Source organism: Equus quagga, chromosome 2, assembly GCF_021613505.1.
Source record: "Equus quagga isolate Etosha38 chromosome 2, UCLA_HA_Equagga_1.0, whole genome shotgun sequence".
NCBI classification, from domain to species: domain Eukaryota; kingdom Metazoa; phylum Chordata; class Mammalia; order Perissodactyla; family Equidae; genus Equus; species Equus quagga.
The window spans coordinates 104,848,618-104,872,558 of NC_060268.1; the positions used below are offsets into that span (position 1 = coordinate 104,848,618).

A 23,941-nucleotide genomic window follows, 5' to 3' on the forward strand; every position below is an offset into this window, starting at 1 on the left:
CTATCATTACTTGTAAAATTAAAAAAAAATTCTACCTGCATTTGACTGAAAAAGTCTTTTATGAAATAGAAATCACACAAATGCATACTGACATAAATAATGGCAGGTTGAAAACAAATAGGTAACTGCATTACTATACATTGAAAATCAATCACTCTGCTTCCTATGGTATCATCTACTCCACGCCTGAAGTGACCCTGGACTTCTTAGGCTTTCTTTAGCACTTGAAGAGTATTTAGGAAATATTCATAAATCTATAACATTTTGAGTGATTTGAGATAACGTATTTATAGCTAAAAAGTTTATCTTAAAAAACTGTATTAGCAATATCTAGAAAGTTTAATTAATCATTGACTAGTTCATTTAACAAACATTTTTGAGAAGTGCCCAGAAGCAAAGCAATGTGCTACGCACTGAGTGACTCGAAAGAAATAAAAACTTCTGTTGCCAGGTTACTTAAAGACTCATTTTTTATTGTATAAAGTGTGTCTCATAAGGACTCTATATTCTACAAATAAATGTTTTTCAATGCTACATACAACTAACTACATTCTACAAATAAATGTATTTCAATGTTATTTACAACTAACCTAACCTATTCACACATACCAAGGCTTCACGTCTTTAAAATTCTCGTGTCTTTGAAGACAAATAAACTGAAGGTTAGTGCTATACAAGTAAATATAGAGAACATCAACTGGCCATGGGGAATTAAAAAAGAAAACACTTACTTATGTCCAGGATTATCTTTTAAAAAGATCATATTTGCAGATAATTTCTAAAAGTGAATGATCTAGTTCCTACAGAAAAGTATTTGGGGGAATATAGACTTTATCCATGAAAAAAGGGAAGCTTTAAATTTGTATTAATGTACGATTATGGTTAAACACATTTCCTTTTCATATACTTCTCTCCAAACTACCTACAACTTAAGTAAATATCTTCTAGATACATATCAATGACCATGTGACAAATTCATAACATACACATGTTTGATAAATAATATCTCATCAAAATCTAAAGATAAATCTTCCTATTCTACTTGATATGCTATATAATAAAAACATCACGTGCTTGGAGACAACTGCTTTAAGGTAAGAGTCCTGAACAGTGAAAGCAGGCTTACATTTAAAACGTACCTAATATAATAAAGATTATTATCAGCGCTGGCAAATCTCTGACTTCCAGAGTTAGGTAAAAGAGAAAAATTATAACTGTTGATATACCAAAGAATAGTCTTTCTGGATGGCTTACATCCAGAAAAGCTGGACAGCTTTTCCAAGGAATTACTTAAAAAAAAATTAAACATCTGTTATTTAAGTTCAACTTTGGAAAATAGTGCATTTATTCTTCAAACTTTTTAATGAGATTTCTTTGAGAACTCTAAACATTAAATACCCTAATGGGGACCAGCCCTGTGGCGTAGTGGTTAAGTTCAGCAGGCTCTGCTTTGGTGGCCTGGGTTCGCAGTTTCGGCTCTCGAGTGCAGACCTACACCACTTGTCAAGCCATGCTGTGGTGGTGACCTACATATAAAGTGGAGGAAGATGGGCAGGGATGTTAGCTCAAGGCTAATCTTCCTCAAGCAAAAAAAGAGGAATTTTGGCAACAGACGTTAGCTCAAGGTTAATCTTCCTCAGCAAATAAATAATTAAAATTAATTAATTAAAATAACCTAATAAATTATATATAAGAAAACATGTTCAACAATAAATTAGATTCTGAGGTAGATTACATAGAAGATAATACATGTAATTCAAAATATCTACTAAGTTGTAAGTGTAGTAGAAGCCTTCCTGGATTGGTTGGTTGTTTATATATACATATAATGTTTATAATATTACTAGCAATATGAGAGGCAAGGTGGTTGAGCTGGGATAAACAGAGCACCACAGACAGACTGCTCCTGTGGTGAGACCCCAGGAGATGTGAAGATGACATACTGAAGGCCACACGTGCTGATCCATAGGCACTCCCAAGCCCCTTGTAATGGTACACCCAGTGCTATCATTATCAGAAGTCTGGGACTGGCAAAGGTATAGCTATGTAAAACCACAAACCTCATTATCTTAACAAACAATCTCATAATCAAATCCTACTTGTGGGGGTTAACCAATGGTTTTTCAGAATTGGGTCAGTCTTCTTGACTGTGAGAGTAATCTGAAGAACTAAAGAAAATATCAACCGTTTTGGTAAGGTCCTAAATATAGAGAATAGAATCAGCACTCTATTGTATGATCAAGTTTATTTATTATGGTTAACAGTAGTGAAAATTTGAACTAACCATGGGTATGGCTCATTTTTGTATTTCTGTAATACAATAAAAAAAAAGAAAATGATTATAGGAGACAGCACTAAGCATCCCAGAAAATCACAGATTCCATCATAAATATGTCAAATTACCAAATCAATAAACAATTTACATGTGAATCTTATCTATAATAGAACAATATTAACTTGACTTTGATGGTTTATCTGTTTGAATCCTGATAGCATACCTTGCAGAGACAATGTCATTTGGCAAGTTCTGAAAAAAATTATCAGGGCTCATTCATTTTTATATGGTTTTACAATGATAATGTTCCAAAGCAGCTAAAAGTGTTTGATGAGATAAATGCCTGTGTGGGGCTTAATACCAAGCCACAGTCTATCTGGCATCAGTAATCAAACAATTACGAAATGGAAAGTACATCTTGTACAAGCTGACAGACCCATTAAATCAAGAGAGTTGTGGGCAGACATACTGACACTGCAAGAATTACCAGAAAGCATTAATTTCAGCATTAATAAAATGGCAGTGAATAGATGACAGCTGCCAGATGAACTAAGAAATAAGGTTACTGGCCTTGTTAAGCTCGCGTCTGATTTTCTCAGGCACAAACTGGTCGAGGGAGCGTCTGAAGTGAAGGGCATCGATGGCAACAATTTCAGTGCCGCGCCGCTGCCAGTCGTCCCTAGGTCAGGACAGAGGGGGGACCGATGAGGAACGGAGAAAGGCACTCACAAAATAAAACCCTCACGGGGCCGGAGTTTTCAGACATTGGCAGGGTTAAAATATTAAAAACAAACAAACCAACCAGTGGCTATAGGTCTCAGAAAAAAAGGAGGGCAGGAAACACCATTTTATTTTTAGATTCCAAAGCATACAGATTGTGGACTGCCAGGCATTAAACAGTAAAATAAAAAATTATCGAGACAACAAATATGACATATTGTAAACAGGTATACATCGTTTACAGTGAGTCTCAGAGGTTGAAGGATTTAGGGGCAAACAAGAGGAACTTAGTTCTTTGTTCTCCTCTAATGCTAAAGACCTGGCATTTGTATTTCTACAAGAGCTCATTCCTCCTTGGTTTTGAAAGACTTGCTCTAAGTCACTGGGTTTCTAACATTGCCATATATTGCCCAAGAAATAATCCCAGGAAGTCACGTTACAAAAAATGTGTAATGATTCAGTACAATATTCTACCTACTGTGCTCAACTGCTGGTGCCCAGAACTGTTTTTAAAAAGACAAAGATAGCAAAGCAGACAATAACATATTGCTTGTGGAAACAGGAATGACTAGGTGAGATGATGATTTTGGAAACATTAAATTCCAAATATTTCATCTCTCTATAAACTTGCACATAGTGATATACAAAGCAACTTTTCACACTGAAGAACAGCAGTAGAAACCTTCAGGTTAGTTTGTAAATAATTATCAGGAATTAAATATCCACATAGATAATTGTTGCAATCACATATTTTAACCAAAAGAAAGGGAAAGAGACCAGGGGCTGGGCTTGAGATATTACAAAGAATAAGTCTGTATGGGTACATGGGCAATAGCTGATTCTTTCTGCCATTAAAACACACAGACACACAAACACAGACACACACACACACAAGCTTTCAGGCACCACTTCTGTAAAAATTTACCTGTGGTAAACTAATTTAGTGGGGATGCAAAGATATCAAAGTATAAAAATATATTTCAATAAGAAAGAAAAGACAGCAGCAGCAGAGTTCATTGTAGGTTCTACTGTCAACTGTTTTGTGGCATGAGGCAAATTGTCCCAACATAGGCAAACTGTCCCAACATAGGTTCCCCCCACCTACCGAATCTCACAGAAAAGTTAAGGATAACTAAATAAAGGCTACTTAAAGGCTTTGAGCTCAAATTAGAACCTATTCTAAATAAGTTTGGCCTTGGAAGTTAACTTCCACTGACTGTTTACAAATGGCAGCTAAGAGGTAAAGAACTCTAGAGAGCTCTGCCCTTCTTGTTCTTGGTTTAGACTTCCGGCTTTTATTTCTCTGTTCTTCCCTTTGGTATATGGAAATGGTAATACTGTTTTAACTACTTATGAACTTGTAATACTGAATCTCAAAAGAAAGTTAAATTTCTGAAATAAGAGTAGATGGAAGACATAATGTACCAGGGTCAAGCACATAGACACTCCTTGGCTTTTGGCCATGTGATACTAAAGTCAGAAAGGAACTCACCTTTCACTCCCATCTTCATGGCTCCTGGCCCAACGATATGTTTCAGCATAGCCTGTGTATTCACTATACTGTTCAGTACCTGAAACAAATAATCTGCCAATATTATTTTTCAGAAAGATTTTCCTTAAAAGCTGTACCTTCTAAAGGGTCTTTGTTAATAAACTTATTCCTCCTTTGTGGAAATATCTCACTGGCAAATGTCAACTAAAAAACACAAAAAAACAAAAAAAAACCCCCAAAACACCACTGTCCTTAATGACTTATTATTTCCCACAGAGAAAAACTGATGCCTCCTAAAAGCCATCACCATGTTTGTAACACAGTGACTGAATGTCTCAATCAACATAGAAAACAAAACATGCCGTCATAGGAGTGACATGAGCATCATAGTGGAGTGAACTTTCCCAAGACTCTCCCCTCCAACATACAATGAATAGGAGCATCCATACTCCAACAGAGGACATCCTAACACAGCACAAAAAACGTTGGAGAGACTTGAAGCCACATGATGGAGGGTGGAGAGGCTGGACCCCCGCCCCCCCCAGAGGAGCTGGAACGGGGTAAGAGAGAACTTCGCTCCCTCCCCTAAAGACTGAGGTCGCTGCCCAGGGAGGCTCAGTGAAGGAAGGAGTGGGGGAGGGGTTGCTCATTTGCGGGATCACCAAGGACTCCCTAGGGCCCTTGCAGCCTAGAGGGAAGCCCCCTAACGGGGAAAAAGCTTTCGGGGGGGGGGGGGGGGGGGGGGTGACCTCATCAAGTCAACACTCCAGGAGACCAGAGAGCCAGAACGAGAGAACCCCGAGAGCACACAGGAGAAAGCACCCCTCCCCACACCCAACCAGCATGGCTCCACTGCCTGGGATCTCGGCTGGAGGCAGAGGGCTCGGAATACGCAGCTCTCAACCCCCACCCAGTGGTGATAGGTGGTAACTGCAACCAAATAATATCAGAATGCGTAAGACCCAACCTACCTCCTCTAACAACATCAGACACTACATCAAATATCCAGACCACAGAGAAAACGACAAGCACTCAGAATTCAGTCCTGAGGACACAGAAATATGTAAGCTAAATGACAATGAATTCAAAATAGCTGTCATCAAAAAACTCAACGAGGTAAAAGAGAAGGCAAAGAAACAATTCAACGAGTTCAGGAGCTACTTCACAAAAGAGATTGAAACTATAAAGAAGAATCAATCAGAAATATTGAGAGATGAAAGACAAAATGGAATACATAAAACAAAATACGGATTCCCTGAATGCTCTAGTGGACATAATAGAGGAGCATATCAGCATAAGCGAAGACAGACATGTTGAAATGCTCCAGGGGAGGAGAGAGAATGAAGGCTAAAAGAAATGAAGAAAGTGTCCAAAAAATATCCAACTCAATGAGGAAATGCAACATAAGAATTATAGGTATTTCAGGAGAATGGAGCAGAAAGCATGTTCAAATAATAGCAGAGAACTTTCCAAACCTAGGAAAAGAGAGGTAAATTTGTGTGCGAGAGGCTTCCAGATCTCCTAGATTTGTCAATGGAAAAAGACCTACTGCAAGGCATATAGTAGTAAAACTGGCAAGAATGAATGACAAAGGAAGAACACTAAGGGCAGCAAGGCAGAAGAAAATAACCTACAAAGGAACCCCTATCAGGCTTTCAGCAGATTTCTATGCAGAAACCTTACAAGCTGGGAGAGAATGGAATGACATATTCAAATCTTTAAAAGAAAAAATCTTCAGCCAAGAATACCTTATCCAGAAAAAATATCCTTCAGATATGAGGGAGAAATAAAAAATTTCCCAAACAAACAAAAGCTAAGGGACTTCACAACCATGAGACCTCTCCCCTACAAGAAATCCTAAAGAAGGCCCTCATACCTGGGGGAAAAAAAACAGAGCAAGGGGTCACAAAACACAGAGTAAGGAGATACATAGGTTTTCAGAATCAGATTAGGATAGCAAATACTCAAGAATAGCATTAAGCTAAAGGGAAGGAAAAGACCAAAAACAAAGATAATCCTGTCATTCTAAGCTCAAATTCACAACACAAGATGGAATAAGATATGAGAAAAACAACTTAGGAGGGAAGGAGGAAAGGGACTGAATTGGTTTAGACTAAGGAAATAGGAGGCCATCAGAAAACGGACTATCTTATACACCAGATTCTGAATACAAACCTCAGGGTAACCACTAAACAAAGAAGCAGAACAGAGAAACAAAGAATAAATAAGGAGAAAACAAAGAAACACATCATAAAAAACTACATAATTCAATGTTTAGACCAAAACACACAGGACGAGAAACAAAGGAAACGCAGCGTGGAAAACGAGTGATAAAATGACAGCATTAAGTCCTCATATATCAATAATCACCCTAAACGTAAATGGACTGAACTCTCCAATAAAAAGACACAGAGTGGTAAGAGGGATTAAAGAACAAGACCCAACAATATGCTGCCTCCAGGAAACACAGCTCAGCTCCAAGGACAAACACAGGCTCAGAGTGAAGGGATGGAAGACAATACTCCAAGCTAATGGCAAACAAAAGAAAGCGGGTGTCACAATACTTATATCAGACAAAGTAGACTTCAAGATGAGACAGGTAAAGAGAGACAAAGAGGGGCAATATATAATGATCAAAGGGACACTCCCTCAAGAATAAATAACATTTACAAATATCTATGCACCTAACACAGGAGCACCAATGTTCATAAAGCAACTATTAACAAACCTGAAAGAAGATATTACTAATAACACAATAATAGTAGGGACCTCAACACTCCACTCACATCAATGGATAGATAATCCAGACAGAAAATCAACACAGAAACAGTGGAATTAAATGAAAAGCTAATCTAGTTGGATTTAATAGACATATATAGAACACTCCATCCAAAAAGAGCAGAACACACATTCTTCTCAAGTGCACACAGAACATTCTCAAGGACAGACCATATGCTGGGAAACAAGGCAAGCCTCAATAAATTTTAAAAAATTGAAATAATAACAAGCATCTTCTCTGATCATAATGCTATAAAGCTAGAAATGAATTACAAAAAAAAGCTGAGAAAGGGACAAAGATGTGGAGCCTAAACATGATATTGAACAAGCAATGGATCACTGAATAAATTAAAAGAGAAATCAAAAAACATCTGGAGACAAATGAAAATGATAACCTACCATACCAACTCATACAGGATGCAGCAAAAGCTATATTAAGAGGGACATTCATCGCAATACAGGCACACTTTAAAAAACAAGAAAAATCTCAAATAAGCAATCTCAAATTACACCTAACTGAATTAGAAAAAGAACAAACAATGCCCAAAGTCAGCAGAAGGAGAGAAATAATAAAAATCAGAGCAGAAATAAATGCCACTGGAACAAAAAAGGCAGTAGAAAGGATCGATGAAACAAAGAGCAGGTTCTTTGAGACGATAAATAAAATTGACAAACCCCTACCCAGACTTACAAAGAAAAAAACAGAGAAAGCTCAGATAAAATTAGAAATGAAAGAGGTGAAATAACAGACACCACAGAAATGCAATAGATTATAAGAGAATACTACAAAAAACTATATGCCAACAAAATGGATAACCTAGAGGAAATGGATAAATTCTTAGACTCTTACAAGCTCCCAAAGCTGAATAAAGAAGAAACAGACAATCTGAATAGACCAATCACAAGGAAAGAGATTGAAATAGTACTCAAAAGTATCCCAAAGAATAAAACCCCAGGCCCAAACAGCTTCCCTGGGGAATTCTACCAAACTTTCAGAGATGATTTAATATCCATCCGTCTCAAGCTATTCCAAAAAGTTAGAGAAGATGGAATACTTTCTAACACATCTTACGAGGCCAACATCACTCTGATACCAAAGCCTGACAAGGACAGCACAAAAAAGGAGAACTACAGGCCAATACTGCTGATGAACATAGATGCAAAAATCCTCAACAAAATTCTGGCACCCTGAATTCAGCAATATATCAAAAGGATCATACATCATGATCAAGAGGGATTTATACCAGGGATGCAGGGATGGTTCAACATCTGCAAATCAATCAATGTGATATACCACATCAACAAATTGAGGAATAAAAACCACATGATCATCTCAATAGATGCAGAGAAAGCATTTGACAAGATCCAACAGCCATTTATGATAAAAACTCTTAACAAAATGGGGATAGAAGGAAATTACTTCAACATAATAAAGGCCGTATATGACAAACCCACAGCCAACATCATACTCAACATCAAAAACTGAATGCCATCCCCCTGAACACAGGAACAAGACAAGGATGCCCACTATCACCACTCTTATTCAACATAGTACTGGAGGTTTTGGCCAGAGCAATTAGGTAAAAGAAAGGAATAAAAGGAATCCTAATAGGGAGTGAAGAAGTGAAACTCTTGCTGTTTGCTGATGACATGATCTTATATATAGAAAACCACAAAGAATTAGAACCACAAAGAATCCATCAGAAAAATAATAGAAATAATTAACAACTACAGTAATGTTGCAGGGTACAAAATCAACTCACAAAAATCAGTTGCTTTTCTATACTCCAATAACGAACTTAGAGAAAGAGAATTCAAGAATACAATTCCATTTACAATTGCAACTAAAAGAGTAAAGTACATAGGAACAAATTTAGCCAAGGAGGTGAAGGATTTACACAATGAAAACTATAAGACATCACTGAAAGAAGTTGATAATGACATGAAGAGATGGAAAGAGATTCCATGCACATGGACTGGAAGAATAAACATAGTTAAAATGTCCATACTACCCAAAGCAACCTACAGATCCAATGCAATCCCAATCAGAATCCCAATGACATTCATTATGGAAATAGAACAAATAATCCTAAAATTCATTTGGGGCAACCAAAGACCCTGAATTACTAAGATAATCCTGAGAAAAAAGAACAAAGCTGTAGGTGTCACAATCCCTGACTTCAAAGTTTACTACAAAGCCATAGTGATCAAAACGGCATGGTACTGGTACAAAAACAGGCACACAGATCAATGGAACGGAACTGAAAGCCCAGAAATAAAACCGCACATCTACACACAGCTAATCTTCAACAAAGGTGAAAAGGACATACAATGGAGAAAAGACAGTATCTTCAATAAATGGTGTTGGGAAAAATGGACAGCCACATGCAAAAGAATGAAGGTAGACCATTATCTCACGCCATACACAAAAATAAACTCAAAATGGGTCAAAGACTTGAAGATAAGTCCTGAAACCATAAAACTCCTGGAAGATAATATAGGTAGTACACTCTTTGACATCGAACTTAAAAGGATCTTTTCGAATACATTTTCTCAAACAAGAGAAACAAAAGAAAAAATAAACAACTGGGAGTTCATCAAACTAAAGAGCCTCTGCAAGGCAAAATAAACTAGAATCAAAACAAAGAGACAACCCACCAATTGGGAGAAAATATTTGCAAATCATACATCTGACAAGGGGATAATCTTCATAATATATAAGGCACTCACACAACTGAACAATAAAAAAACAAACAACCTGATCAAAAAATGGGCAGAGGAGATGAACAAACATTTTGCCAAAGAAGATATAGAGATGGCCAATAAACACATGAAAAGATGTCCAACATCACTAATCATCAGGGAAATGCAAGTCAAAATTATGCTAAGATACCACCTTACACCTGTTAAAATGGCTATAATCACTAAGACTAAAAATAACAAATGTTGGAGAGGGTGTGGAGAGAAGGGAACACTCATACGCTGCTGGTGGGAATGTAAACTGGTGCAGTCACTATGGAAAACAGTTTGGAGATTCCTCAAAAAACTAAAAATAGAACTACCATATGACCCAGCTATCCCACTACTGGGTCAAATAATTTGAAATTTCAAACAATTTGAAATCAACAATCCAAAGTAACATACGCACCCCTAAGTTCATTGCAGTACTATTCACAATAGCCAAGACATGGAAACAATCCAAGTGCCCATCGACTGATGATTGGATAAAGAAGATGTGGTATATAGATACAATGGGACACTACTCAGCCATGAAAATAGACATTCATCCCATTTGCAACAACACAGAAGGACCTGGAGGGAATTATGCTAAGCGAAATAAGCCAGACTGAGAAAGACAAACACCAGATGATTTCACTCATACACGGAATATAAACAAACACATGGACAAAGAAAACAGTTCAGTGGTTACCAGCGGAAGGGGGTTGGGGGTGGGCGCAAGGGGTGAAGAAGAGCTCTTATGTAGTGACAGTCAAGAAATAATGTACAACTGATGCAAACTATTATGAACTCAATTAAAATTTCTCAGTACATAAAGACTGTTATATAGGGTCGACTGTCTTCAATGTAAGTAATCTGATGGTAATATTTAGTTCGAATTGTTGAGAAAAGAAATTTTACACAGACATTCCCTGCTAAGAAAACTGTCATTAAAATTAAGTCGAGGATTTGCCTGTCAACAGGTTAGGTACTTTAAAGGGCTTTGTAAAACCAGGATATTACGGCATAAGAAGAAAGAGAGGGAAAAAAAGCATAATTAACATTCATCTGAGGAGAACATGCACCAAGGTAGCTTGCCACATAACATGGATTTCTAATTCATCAGACCTGGACATATCAGGAGGGATGGTGTCAAAAGTGTTCCACTATTTAACTAAATAAGCTCATTTCAATTCCTATGGTCAATTCAGTAATCACTTGACTTGTCAAGAACCAACAAAACAGTAAAATGAAAAGCTAAAAACCTTGAGCAAGATACTACTTTTCATATATAAAAAAAGAAAAAAGAGGAAGAAACAAGACACCACTGAGAACTAAGATTAAAGACTATTTTTGAGTACAACTGCCCTAGTTTTGCCAGTAAATAAAATATAAGCAGACTGACTCTTTCAGGCAGCTGAACTACTTTTTGTTAACAAATGACCACTCACACAATAAAAGTCCAATACTGAAAATATTTATGACAAAGATGTAATATTCATGGGAAAAATGACTCCAGAAAATACAGTATTTAAGAAAATATAAATTTATAAAAAGAGGACATATTTAATAAAAATAAAAGAACACAAAATCAAATCATGACATGCTAATTATGAACTATCAGTTCTTTATCCAAAACCAATTTAATTTCATTTTGGGGGTCAGGTTAACTTTTTACATGTTTACTTAAACAACTCTGAAGCTTTGGTATACAAAGAATAATAATGTAGTGATCAAGATTACAAATGGCATCTACCTTTAACTATCAATTCATAGACAGAAAACAGAGAAACATGTTAATGATGGAGTTAAAAAAATTATCAATGTGTGCTAAAATTAGTGGGTGAAAGTTTGATGAGGGCAGGATATTTAATTTCAAAGTATATAAAATAATTACAGATTATAGTCATTCATTGCTTAATGACAGGGACATGTTCTGAGAAAAGCATTGTTAGGCAATTAAGTCATTGTGCAAATACAGACTGTACTTACACAAACCTAGATAGTGTAGCCTGCTACACAGCTAGGCTATATGGTACTAATCTTATGGGACCACTGCTGTATATACCATCCATCAGGGACCAAAACATTATCATGCAATGCATGACTGTGATTACAAAGGGAAAAAGAGTAAGTTGACAGTGGAGAAACCAGGCAGATTCCTTCTTAACTACAAGTCATAATACCTAATACCACAAATATTGGGACAAACAGGTATTACTTTCCTCCTCCAAAGATACACTAAGAGATATCACTTCAGTGGGATTCCTACCGGAATGAATAAACTGAATCTAGTTATGAAGAATCATTGGGAAAATCCCAAATAAGCGACATTCTAACAAGTATATTTATATACTTTAAATGTCAAGGTGAAAAAAACAAAAGGAAAGGTTGATAAACTGTCCCAGATTAAAGAATACATGACAACTATATTCAAGGTGTGATCCTGGATTGGATTGCAGACTCGGGGAAAAAAAATCACTACACATTAGGATATAATTAAGATAAGTGACAAAATTAGAATATTAACTAGGGATTAGCTAATAGTACTTTATCAATGTTAGACTTCCTGATTCTGATAACTGTGCTGTGCCGATGTAAGAGAATGTCCTAATTCTAAGGAAATAAACAACAAAATATTTGGGGTAAAAGGGCATAATGTCTCCAATGTACTCTTAGTTCAGGAAAAGAAAACAGAGAAAGAATGATAGAGCAGATGGGGGAGAAATGTAAACTGGTGAATCTGGGTGAAGATTATATGGAAATTCCTTGCGTTATTTTTGCAACTTTTCTATTAGTCTGGAATTTCCAAAATACACACAAATATAAAAATATATATACAATATAAATATTAAATAAAGCTATGAAAAATACAATTCTATTTTCACATATGATTAAAATTTTCCAGAATAAAGACTTAAAAGTTTTAAACTCAATACTAGAGTTTCTAGTCTGTTACTTAGCACACTGCTTCTGAAAAATTTTTCAAAAATTTAAAATAATTTATACCTTAATTGCTATAAATTCTTCTAGAATTTTGGGAAAGACATTCAACTAAAAATCAAGAAAATAACTACAAAATTCACGATGTTTCTTGTGCGAGCCTTCCTTGACACTTTTTATTCCTTCTCTGCGCCTCACAGTACTCTGCATGTACCATCAGTAGAGCAGTTGACATATTGAACTGCAATCTGAAAATCAATTATATTTCTACATAGTAGCAATGAACAATCAGAAACAGAAATTTTAAAAATACATTTACAATAGCAACAAAAAATATGAAATATTTAGGGATAAATCTGAGAAAACGTAAAAGAAGTGTACAATGAAAAGTATAAAATATTACTGAGAGAAATTAAAGACAAATAAACAGAGATATGTCATTCATGTGTCAAAGATTAAATATTAAGATGTCAATTTTCCCCCAATTGATCTATAGATTCAAAGCAGTCTTAGCTACAGTAATCAAAACAGAAATAACAAAAAGAATAAATTAATAAACTGTATTTCAAAGTCAGAAACTTCTGTTCTTTAAAAGTCACTGTAAAGATAATGAAAAGACACACACATACATTTGATAAAGGATTTGCATCCAAAATATATAAAGCACTTTTGAAACTCAACAATAAAAAAAAAAAAACTCAAAAACATGGGCAAAAGATGGTTTCATATGTGTAGCTATATGTCAAAATTTATCTAATTGTACACTTTAAATATATACAGTTTATTGCATGTCAATTATATCTCAATAAAGCTGTTAAAAAAATGTAATTGACTCCCTCACTAGACTGTGGGCTTCTCGAGGGCAGGGATTGTAAATTATTGACATTTGTATCTACATTAGCATCTTGTAATGGAAGAATATAGAAGAAGTTGAATAAGTACTTGCCACATAAATATAACTACCAGGCAAAACTGGAAGAACGTTGTATTAACTGAGGTTAAAATAATGAGACCAGAAATACTTAATCCGAAGGTACTATGTAATTTTTATTAAATATAAAAAATTCACATTTACAAAGACAGCATGCCGTGGTAAAAAGAACACTACACTGAGATTAGAGACATGAGGAAGCCACAGTGCATCCTTAAGTAACCAAATCTCACTGGACTTCATTTCATCATCTGAAAATTAGGCTTGTTAATTATTATCTTGTTTATCTCATAGAATTGTTTGGAAAACCAAATAAGATGAGTTGAAAATCCTTCAAAACCATAAAGCTGTTAGTTTTGGTGTCATTAGACTTAACTTTGTAAGGGGTTATAAGAACCAAGGGTATTTGATTCCATTTACGTGGGGCTTAAAAACAACCTGGTCTACTGGAGAGAGCCAGGAACCGTTTTCCTCTTTTTCTGTTTTCTGCCCTGCAGTGGACAAGCCTCATTTTTCCTACCAAAAAAAAAACCATGCCTACTCTGATCTCTTAACTACGAAAACACCTGTCTTTTTAAAAGAAAGGGGTTAAAAAATATAAAATATCAATTATCATATTTCTATTTCAAATTAGGATGGTTTCAATCTTCTTTCCTAAGAGAAACAAGATTAGCTTTATTTCCTTCAGGTGTGGGAAATCAAAAATGCGTATCTGGTGCTTGTGCTCTAAACAAATTAAATCCTGGGTTTTCTAAGTAGACATCTTTCAAAATTATGTCGACTGTCTTTTCTGAAAAATGGATGCCCTTAACTTGTTTTAAATTCAAATTTAATGATAAACTATGATGAAAATGCAAAGGTAAATAGTGAAAACAGCAGACACGAGACAGAAGATTGAAGGACTTTTGTGACAGCTCTCTCTAGGGATAGCCTAGAAGACTTCATGCTCAAAGACAAATCTTCACTTAAGGAAAAAACTAGAAGAAACTCATTAAAATGTTCTCAAAAGTTCATAACAACTTTATGAGTTTTTTAAAACATTTTTTATTTTATTTTTTTTTGGTGGGGAAGATTGTCCCTGAGCTAACATCTGTGCCAATCTTCATCTATTTTTTGTATGTGGGATGCCACCACAGCATGGCTTGATGAGTGGTGTGTAGGTCTGTGCCCGGGATCTGAACCTGTGAACACTGGGCCACTGAAGTGGAAAGCACAAACTTAACCACCACGCCACTGGGCTGGCCCCAACTTTATGAGTTTTTAGATTTAGTTGTAAGAAATATTCTTTATTTTTTAAAGATTGGCACCTGAGCTAACAACTGTTGCCAATCTTTTTTCTTTTTTTTTTTTTCTTTTGGCTTTTTCTCCCCAAATCCCCCCAGTACGTAGTTGTATATTTTAGTTGTGGATCCTTCTAGTTGTGACTCATGGGACACCGCCTCAGTGTGGCCTGATGAGTGGTGCCATGTCTGCGCCCAGGATCCGAACCAGCGAAACCCTGGGCCGCCGTAGTGGAGCGTGCAAACTTAACCACTCGGCCACAGGGCCAGCCCCAAGAAATATTCTTATTTTCTCTTACTAGTAATAAAAGTTTGTGACGAACACTGGAAAAACTATTTGGAGATAAAAAAAAATTCTACTTACCAATGAGTTGTATCCTTGGAAAGAAGGTTTGTAAGAAAGCCATCTATCCTGCTTTTATTAGTAGCACTCATACAGTGGTGACTCTGTATCAGATAGAACACTCTTACCTTTCATTTCCCTGATTAATAATAATTAAGAAAAGCCAAACTCCAACTGAATTTGGATCTTTCCCAATGAGCTCATGTCATTTAGTTAGCAATGGGCTGTTTTTGCACAGATGAGCTCCTCTAGTGTTGTTACTCTATAAAAAGCACCAGTACTATGAGGAACTGGTGTCCACTTTTGTCCTTTCTATCAGTCCTGCTGACACTCACAAAAGATGTAAGGAACTGTGATGCCTGGGATGATTTGGTTCACTAGAGGGCAGGTTTTATATTAAATGTACTAACATTCTGCTCAGTAAATTTCATGTCTAGGCATCTGCTTTTTGTGTTCACCACAAAGAAATGACAGAACAATCTTCCAGAACCACAGTAACACTCTTTGGTACTGAAGCTATTTACGGGATGTTGTAGAGGAACGCAAGAGAGGAAAAAAAGAGAAGATTGGAATTTTAATTCTTTCCCTCTATCTATACTTACTGAAAGGCTTTAACTCATGGTTGTCGTAGGGAGGATCACAGCAAATAGAGGGATGACACTGTCTGGATAAAAGTATTTTGCCTGTTTGCATGACCTGTTTCATATTCATTTAAAAGTCTGATACCAACCAGATGCCCCACAATGATGATAAATTTAATTTATTTCCAATTTCTCAAACTCTTCTACAGATTCAGGCAGCACAGTCACAGCCATTAGCTCACTGAGCCTGGATGAATCATTGAAGGAATGGAATTGATCAGGCAGATAGATTGCAGTGCATGGTTAAGAGTCTCCTAAGAAGGAAGATGGCAGAAATCCAACATCAAATAGATGATGAAATGGCCATTTCCATTAAGGGAACATCACATCACAGATATTAATTAGAAGGCACTATAATAGAGTTAAGTGGATGTGGGGAAAAAACGCTGAGTTAAAAGTCACCCCGGATGTCCTTAGCCTGAGGTAATTACAGATGTGAAGGTGAGTGATGGATCTACAATTTTCCATTCATTTCACAATGGCTGCAGGTAAGTTAGAGACCAGACATAAATTCAGAGTGATGATTTTTTTTTAGATTGGGGACAAACTAAAAAAAGAAAAAAACATTCTAATGTTCTCCTTTTACTATTCCAAGGGAAATTACATCCTTTATTTACAGCAACATTAATGGTAAATGGCGAAAGACTCACCACTTTCCTAGTACAAAAGAAAGGAAGCAAATCAAACAAAATTAGCTTTGAGTTTAAATGCCCAGCATTCCACCAACTTTTTTATTTCAAGGATGTAAAATCATCTTAAAAATTGATGAGCTATTTTGTTCTGAGTCTTCGGTTCAAATCTAGCTTAACTGCTAAAAGTTAAAAGTCTTTTAAAGTATTATTTGATACAGCCAAATGCTGGAGACAGTCAATTCCAGACCTTCAGAACTCTCTAAAACAGTATGTGACCAATATTCAAAGTATTTATTTGCCCAACAAGATTTATGACAGTTTAACTTTTTATTCTGTAATTCTTTGTCTTCTCTTCTCCCTAATACCTCCCAACTGCATCCTTCCTATCTGCATCATAATAAACAACAAATGCAGATGGATGACCAACATGTGAGTTAAGACAACACTGAGAATAAAAGGGTTTTACCTTTCCATTTAAGTACAATTTGTATAACAACTTTGGAATTCTGGACGAAATACTTCATGTTATTAACTCCCAGTAGCAGAGGCTCTCTCCTTTGCTGAGGTTCCCTTCTAATTTCCTACATAAACTCAGACAATTAAGTTTTTACTTTTTGCCTTACCTCACCAAAACAGCAAAATCATGGGGATATTATTAAAAAAAAAAAAAAAAAAGGATATCCAAATGATGTGAAATAACTCATTGAAAGCCCCTTTACCAACAAGTACTTATAAAAGATAAGGACACATCAGCAAAAGTGATGGAGTAAAAATCTCTGAAAATTCTCTCTCCCATAAAAGCAATGAGAACACTACTCATGAAAACTGTGAGAATCAACTTTTTCTGAACTGTGGGAATTAACCACAAGCTTGCAGCAGTCCAAGGAGTGTTTATTAAAGGAAAAATGGCTGAATTTTGGTAAAAACAGTGAATTTTGTGATGTTTTAACTTGCCCTATTCCTATGCTGCTCTCCCAAACGCCACAGAAGGCTTAAAAACCAACAGCCTGTAGTAACAGTGAAAACCAGCAGTTTAGTAGCCCCTAGAAGGGGCAGAAGAGGGCTGAAGCTCCTTCAAAGCCCTATTCTCAGAGAATTATCATCATTTGACCCATCTGGTGGTTCCCTGAAGACCTCACTTGCAGGGCTGTCTTTATCTGACTTGAAACTTGTCCAGAGTGAAAAGCCTAATCACCACAGGTGTTTGTTGAGAACAATTATAGGCAACTGTTTAAAAGTGTGGCTGCTGGAGACAGTAGATAACAGTTAGGGCAAACAATAGGCTAACCAAAAAGCTTCAAAGGAAAAGCTGAGAAATGAGATACCCATAAGGGGCTTTGTAAAGTTCTAAGTATCCCCAGGAATCTATAAGGCTACAGGCATGCCCATGGCAGTACATATGCTCAAGAAAGGCCTGAGATGGTCCTAAGCTCTCCACTCTGTCTGACCTTGAAGCTCTGAGCAAGCAGGAAGTGAAGTGTCAACTGCCTGGTGGAGTATTGAAGGTGAGCCCCGATATGCACATAGACTGAGAGACTTATTGTTATAGGCATTTAAGGAAATCTCTGACCAATCATTAGCTGACTGCTAATCTAAGCAAGCAGAGATTTTAGTGGCCACACATGAAAAAGAATATAGATTTTAAAGAATTAGTTTAGGAAAGTCACTAAACAAACAGCAACAAAAACTCTGGGGGAAGGGGAAAATCTGATTTTGAGAGTTGACATATTATTTAAAGTATCCAGTTTTAAACAAAAAGTTGAGACATGGAAAGAAACAAGAAAGTAGGGCCCATCCTCAGCAGAAAAAAAGTAGTCAATAGTAACAGTCCCTGAGGAGCCAGATGTTGGACTCACTAAACAGAGACTTTAATCAGTTATTTTAAATATGTTCAAAGAACTAAGGCAAATTATATCTAAAGAACTATATGAAAGTATGAGAATAATGCCTCAAAAATACAGAATCTTAACAGAGAGATAGAAATTATTTTAAAAAAGAACCAAATAGAAATTCTGGAGTTGAAAAGTACAATAATTCAAATAAAAATTTCACTGGAGGGATTCAAAAACAGATTAGAGGAGACAGAGGAAAGAATCAGTGAACTTGAAGATAGGTCAGTTGAGATTATCCAGTCTGAGGAAGAAAAAGAATAAAGAAGAAGAAAAGAAAAACAGAGCTTCAGAGACCAATGGGACACCATCAACTGTACCAAAATATGCATAATGGGAGCCCCAGGACAAGAGAAAAAGGAACAGAAAGAATATTTGAAGAAGTAATGGCCAAAAATTTACCAAATTTATCTAAACATTCAAGAAGCTCAATGAATTCCAAATAGGATAAAATCAAAGAGATCCACATCTAAATACATCATAGTCAAACTGTTGACAGAAAAAGACAAAAAAGACAAAGAGAGAATCTTGAAAGCAAATCATAAAAAACACAATTTAGATACTCTCCTGAAGGTTGCCTACAAATGTTTATGAGGCAGAGTGTGGCATCAAGATGAGACCTCAGAGTATTACCTCCATCACATACCTCTTGGAGGTAAATTAGTTGAGTATATATTTCATATAACTCATAGGGAATGGTTTTTCTTCCATTATAATCTCTGGGAGTAACAATCAACCAAAGTCTCCAACCAAGTTGAATGTTTAATCTCCTACACTAATCTCAAAGCTGCAAGAGATTCAAAGAGGAAATAAGAAATCCTCTTTTGCAGAAAGAAAAAAGTATCAGCAATTGGTGGCTGATTATGGTTTTTATGTACTGCTCTTTTAGGTACTCAAATAAAAGGCTTAACTTATCTATGGTGTCTGATTAAAAGTCTCTTAAGAGCTATGTGTTAATCATGAACTTTCTGTAGCCTATTTACAAGAAAATACTGTGATTTGGTAATATCTCAGTCTAAAGAAATTTAAATAAAGAAAAAAATTTAAATCTTGATAATAGACCTGTAAAATTTACTATATTTCCCTTTCTCCTCCTCCCACATTAACCTAAATCAAGGAGAAGCACTAAGATAATCACACTTTTTCTTTTAGGATTTTGAAATTAGAGTAAACATAAGGTAACTGATTTATTTCTCTTCTATAAAGCTCACTGTTGTACTGATTCTCTCCAAACACTGTAACTGTGCTTTTAATATTTATACAGTGTCTTCAGATTGAAGTACAACAAATCACTTTTGGAAATATAATGGAAGAATAGTAATAGAATACATGCTCAAAGACATATCATCATCTTCTTAAGGAGATTATATCATAAAATTTCAAACTAGAACATAACTGAACAGTTTTCACCCTTGTTCCTCAAAGATGCCAAGAAAGAAAAGGTGGGGATAAAACGTCTTACTCAAAATTAGAAAAAATAAATGATAATTTCGAAAAACCAAGTATAAATCAATACATAAAAATATTGGGACTAATGCCCATGGTAGAGAAAAGCTGTACCTGGGTGGCCTCTAGTCTTCCTGATAGATAGTCATAGATGGGGAAAACTACACCACTGTCTAGACTTCCCAAAACTAACCTGTGATGATAAGACATTCATTGTGATCCAGCACCTCAGTGAAGAGCCGTGAAACAATCAACTCAGGGTTAATTAAAAAGCGGATTTCTTCTTGCACCAGTCCTGCACTGGTTACACCACCTCCAACAAAACGGTTTGCAAAATCCACCTATTTGGGAAAATGTGGTATGTTAAATGAGGATCTAAAATACCTACATATATGATAAAGAAGTACACTTCCTCTAAGCTCTAATCTTCCTTTCCTTTCCCATATAAATCAATCCCCAAATTAGTAGTCTTCCCAGGTGGTTGATTGCACTCTTCCATCTCACTGCAGTTAATGTCTCTGCTTATTTCTTTGGATTCCAAAACTTTGTAAGGAACCTGGAAAATGGAGCTTTTAGGCAAAAGCCCCAATATCATTATATTGACTCTTGTTTATAAACCTTTTTTGTGCTCAAAGGACCACAGATCAAGAGAGGTTTTATCTGGAAAGGTTTCAAGGGCACTTCCCCATCATTCACTATTCAATTTCCATTTATCTATTTCATATGGCTTTAATATAATTACACCTTTCTTATCTAATATGGCAATCAAACACTTGTCCTTAAAGAACTGAATAGTAATAGACCTTTTTTGGATAATCTTTTCCTTCTGTGGAAGAATAAAAGGATGGAAATATCATCCTTTAAATTCAACTGGAAACCCCAAACTGCATGAACATTAAAATCTATTTTTTAAAAAACATACCTAAAGAGAAAAAATGAAGACATAAAACTTAGTTTAACAACAAAGATTCAACTAAATTAATATTTCCAATTTAGTTTAAAACTATACATAAGCTTTCTGTAGAATACTATGATGGGATCCCTAAGCTATTACTAATAAAGGTGAGTTACACAATCCTCAAGAGAAAGCAAACTCAACTTGCCAGCATTATTTGTTTCTCTTAAACTTACTAAGCACTCAAATGTGTCCAGCACTATGCTAGGCTCTATAGGGCAATATGTAAGAAATGGTTTCCAAGTGTGCCTTAGATTTACCCTATTTTATGAATTAGATTACACACATACACAACTTGTGTACATACATAGTCAAATACACAAAAAAACAGAACTTAGTAAGTAATGTAAAAGAGGCTTATATACACTATAGGAAAAACACACTCCCGTGTCTCTCCTTTACCCTTACACTACTACTGACACTCCCAATACTCCTGACACCAGATGTGTGGGTTTTCCACACAGCAAGCAATTCTGTGACACCAGCTGGCTGTCCTATAATTCAATTCAGTTCTGACACTATCCACCTGAAGTTAGCATCAGATCCCACAGGCTAAGGGTTCAGTCTCACAAGACTGCTCCACTTCAGGTGCCAATCACAAGTCCCAGGTTGTCACCTGTGCTTCTGCTTGACCAGCCATAAATTGGGGTTCCCATGACCCCCTCCTGGGGTTCAATAAATTTGCCAGAATAGCTCACAGCATTCAGTGTTTTACCGATTTATTAAAAAAGATACAATAAAGAATACAGATAAACATCTAGATGAAGAGATACATAGGGCAAGGTATGTATGTGGGAAGGGGCATGGAGCTGCCATGCCCTTTCCGGGCAAGTCATTCTCCCAGCACCTCCACATGTTCACCAAGCTGCAAGTTCTCTGAATCCCATACTTTTGGAATTTTTATGGAAGCTTCATCATATAGGCATGATTATCATTAACTCGGTCTTCAGTCCCTCTCCCTTTCTCAGAGGATGGAGGGGTGGGGTGGAAAGTTCCAAACTTCTAATCATGGCTTAGTCTTTTTGATGACCAGCCCCATCTTGAAGCTATCCAGGAGTGTCCCAAGAGTCACTCCATTAGAACAAAAGACAATCCTATCACCCAAGGCATTCCAAGGGATTTAGGAGCCTGTGTTGCTACTAGTGCTCTTATCAGTTAGTAAATTACAAAGGTTTTAGGAGTTCTGTGCCAACAACAAGGGGCAAGGAGCAATATATACCACATATATTTTTTTCCGTCATTTCACATATACTTTGAGACTATTATCAAATACAAGACTTCTTAAAACTTGTTTGTGTTCTCTAGAGCAATTATGATATTAAATGATATTCTGAAGCCTATTTTACAAAAGAGTAAAACAAGGATATGAATCTTTTGATATGTAAAAATACATGTGAAAAGGCAGAAATTAATAGAGAGTAAAGTAGTCTTCTTTCACTATAGAAGAACTTAGAAAATACAACTGGACAAGTTCTTGAAATGAGTCAACACAGAATCAAACATATTCGAGTTTATATTCTGGCATACTAAATCAATGCTAAAAAAAAAGAATACCTCTAGCTTATATAGAAAAATAATTTTGGTTAAACCAGCCCATTGATTAGAATTAGTTACCTACTACATATGAGGCCTTTATGCCTTGGGTGACTTATGGCTTAAACTGTTCAATTCAACAAATATTGACTGAATGTTGTTATGGGAACCATGGAATACAAAGATGAGTAAGACATGGTTCCTGGTTTCACAGCATTTAAACTCTAGATGGGAGTCAGGCACATAAGCAGAATGACAAAATGATTATTAAAGAACTTATAAGTATGTATTTGATATTTCCCAAATAATACAATTAACTAAAATTAGAACACGGGGAGGAGGATAGGGGAGCGTTACAAGAGGACGTGGCACTCAATCTAGATTTGCTGACATTCAGGTTGAGAGAATGGCTGCACAAAGACATAGGGAAAACCAAATGGAAAGAGCTGTATGAGTGATAAGGTAGTCTAGGGTCTAAGAAATTTTTACTTAATTCCAAAGGTTCTGGGAAACATTCTAAAAAGAAAAGCAACAACCAGACCTGTGTTTTAGGAAGATAATCCAGGATAGTGTTTAAAGAATGAGTTGGAAATGTGTAATATTAAAAGCAGAGAGGCTGGTTAGGTGATTGCTGAATAGTTTAGACAGGTACCACTAAAGTCTCAGGTCAGTGGGAAAGAAAGTGAAGGAAAGAGAGACCCAATAAAGAGAGAAAATGGACAGCATTCGAAAATTGAGAGATTGGCTAAGTATAATGGTATTACGAATACAAATGAGAAAGAAAGAAGGTTTGAGATCAGCTAAACTTAATTTTTACTGGAACAAGGTACATAACTAAAATAAAAAGATAAGCTTCATTCAACTTACGTACTACTTGGTAATGACAAATGAAATATATTCAATCTGTATGCTATTCTTCAGTCTTTGAATAAAAGGCCAACATATATTACTGGAAAGGTATGCATAGAAATAAATACATTAACTCAACATGTCTCTGAAAGCAGGAATCTTTTAGAAAATCAAAGTTTCTACTACTTAAACAAGTTCTTAATAAAAGGCTATTACAGGTGAGAAATGTGTTCCAGTACATAAAAACGATCTTATGAGCCCTTCTTTATTTTCAGCCAGTCATTTTCCAAATTCACCTTACTTCAAAGCTACTTGTTCAGATTACTCAGTTTCTGAATTATAACTTGATGAAAAGAGAGAAATGATAACACTCCTTAGAGAGGTTTTGTTGTTGTGACCATTCAGCATAATGTAATTTATATGCTGCCCGAGGAGCTCTGCAACATCGGAATACAATACTCCCTGATCTCCTGGGGATGCACAGCACGGGAGGGAGAACAATTAATAGAAGCCTTT

The 23,941-nt window shown here is 36.0% G+C and overlaps 1 protein-coding gene across 4 annotated transcripts in view; it reads right to left on the reverse strand.

Annotated features, from left to right (window-relative positions):
* Window positions 1-23,941, reverse strand: part of PARG (poly(ADP-ribose) glycohydrolase) — a 113,261-nt gene that overhangs the window by 18,068 nt on the left and 71,252 nt on the right. For all 4 annotated transcript variants that reach the window (XM_046653784.1, XM_046653786.1, XM_046653783.1 and 1 more), the window contains 3 exons: window positions 20,282-20,429; window positions 4,488-4,566; window positions 2,846-2,954 (listed from right to left, as the gene is read on the reverse strand). In XM_046653784.1, coding sequence (XP_046509740.1) covers window positions 2,846-2,954; window positions 4,488-4,566; window positions 20,282-20,429 — 336 coding nt within the window. The remainder of the gene's footprint in view (window positions 1-2,845; window positions 2,955-4,487; window positions 4,567-20,281; window positions 20,430-23,941) is intronic.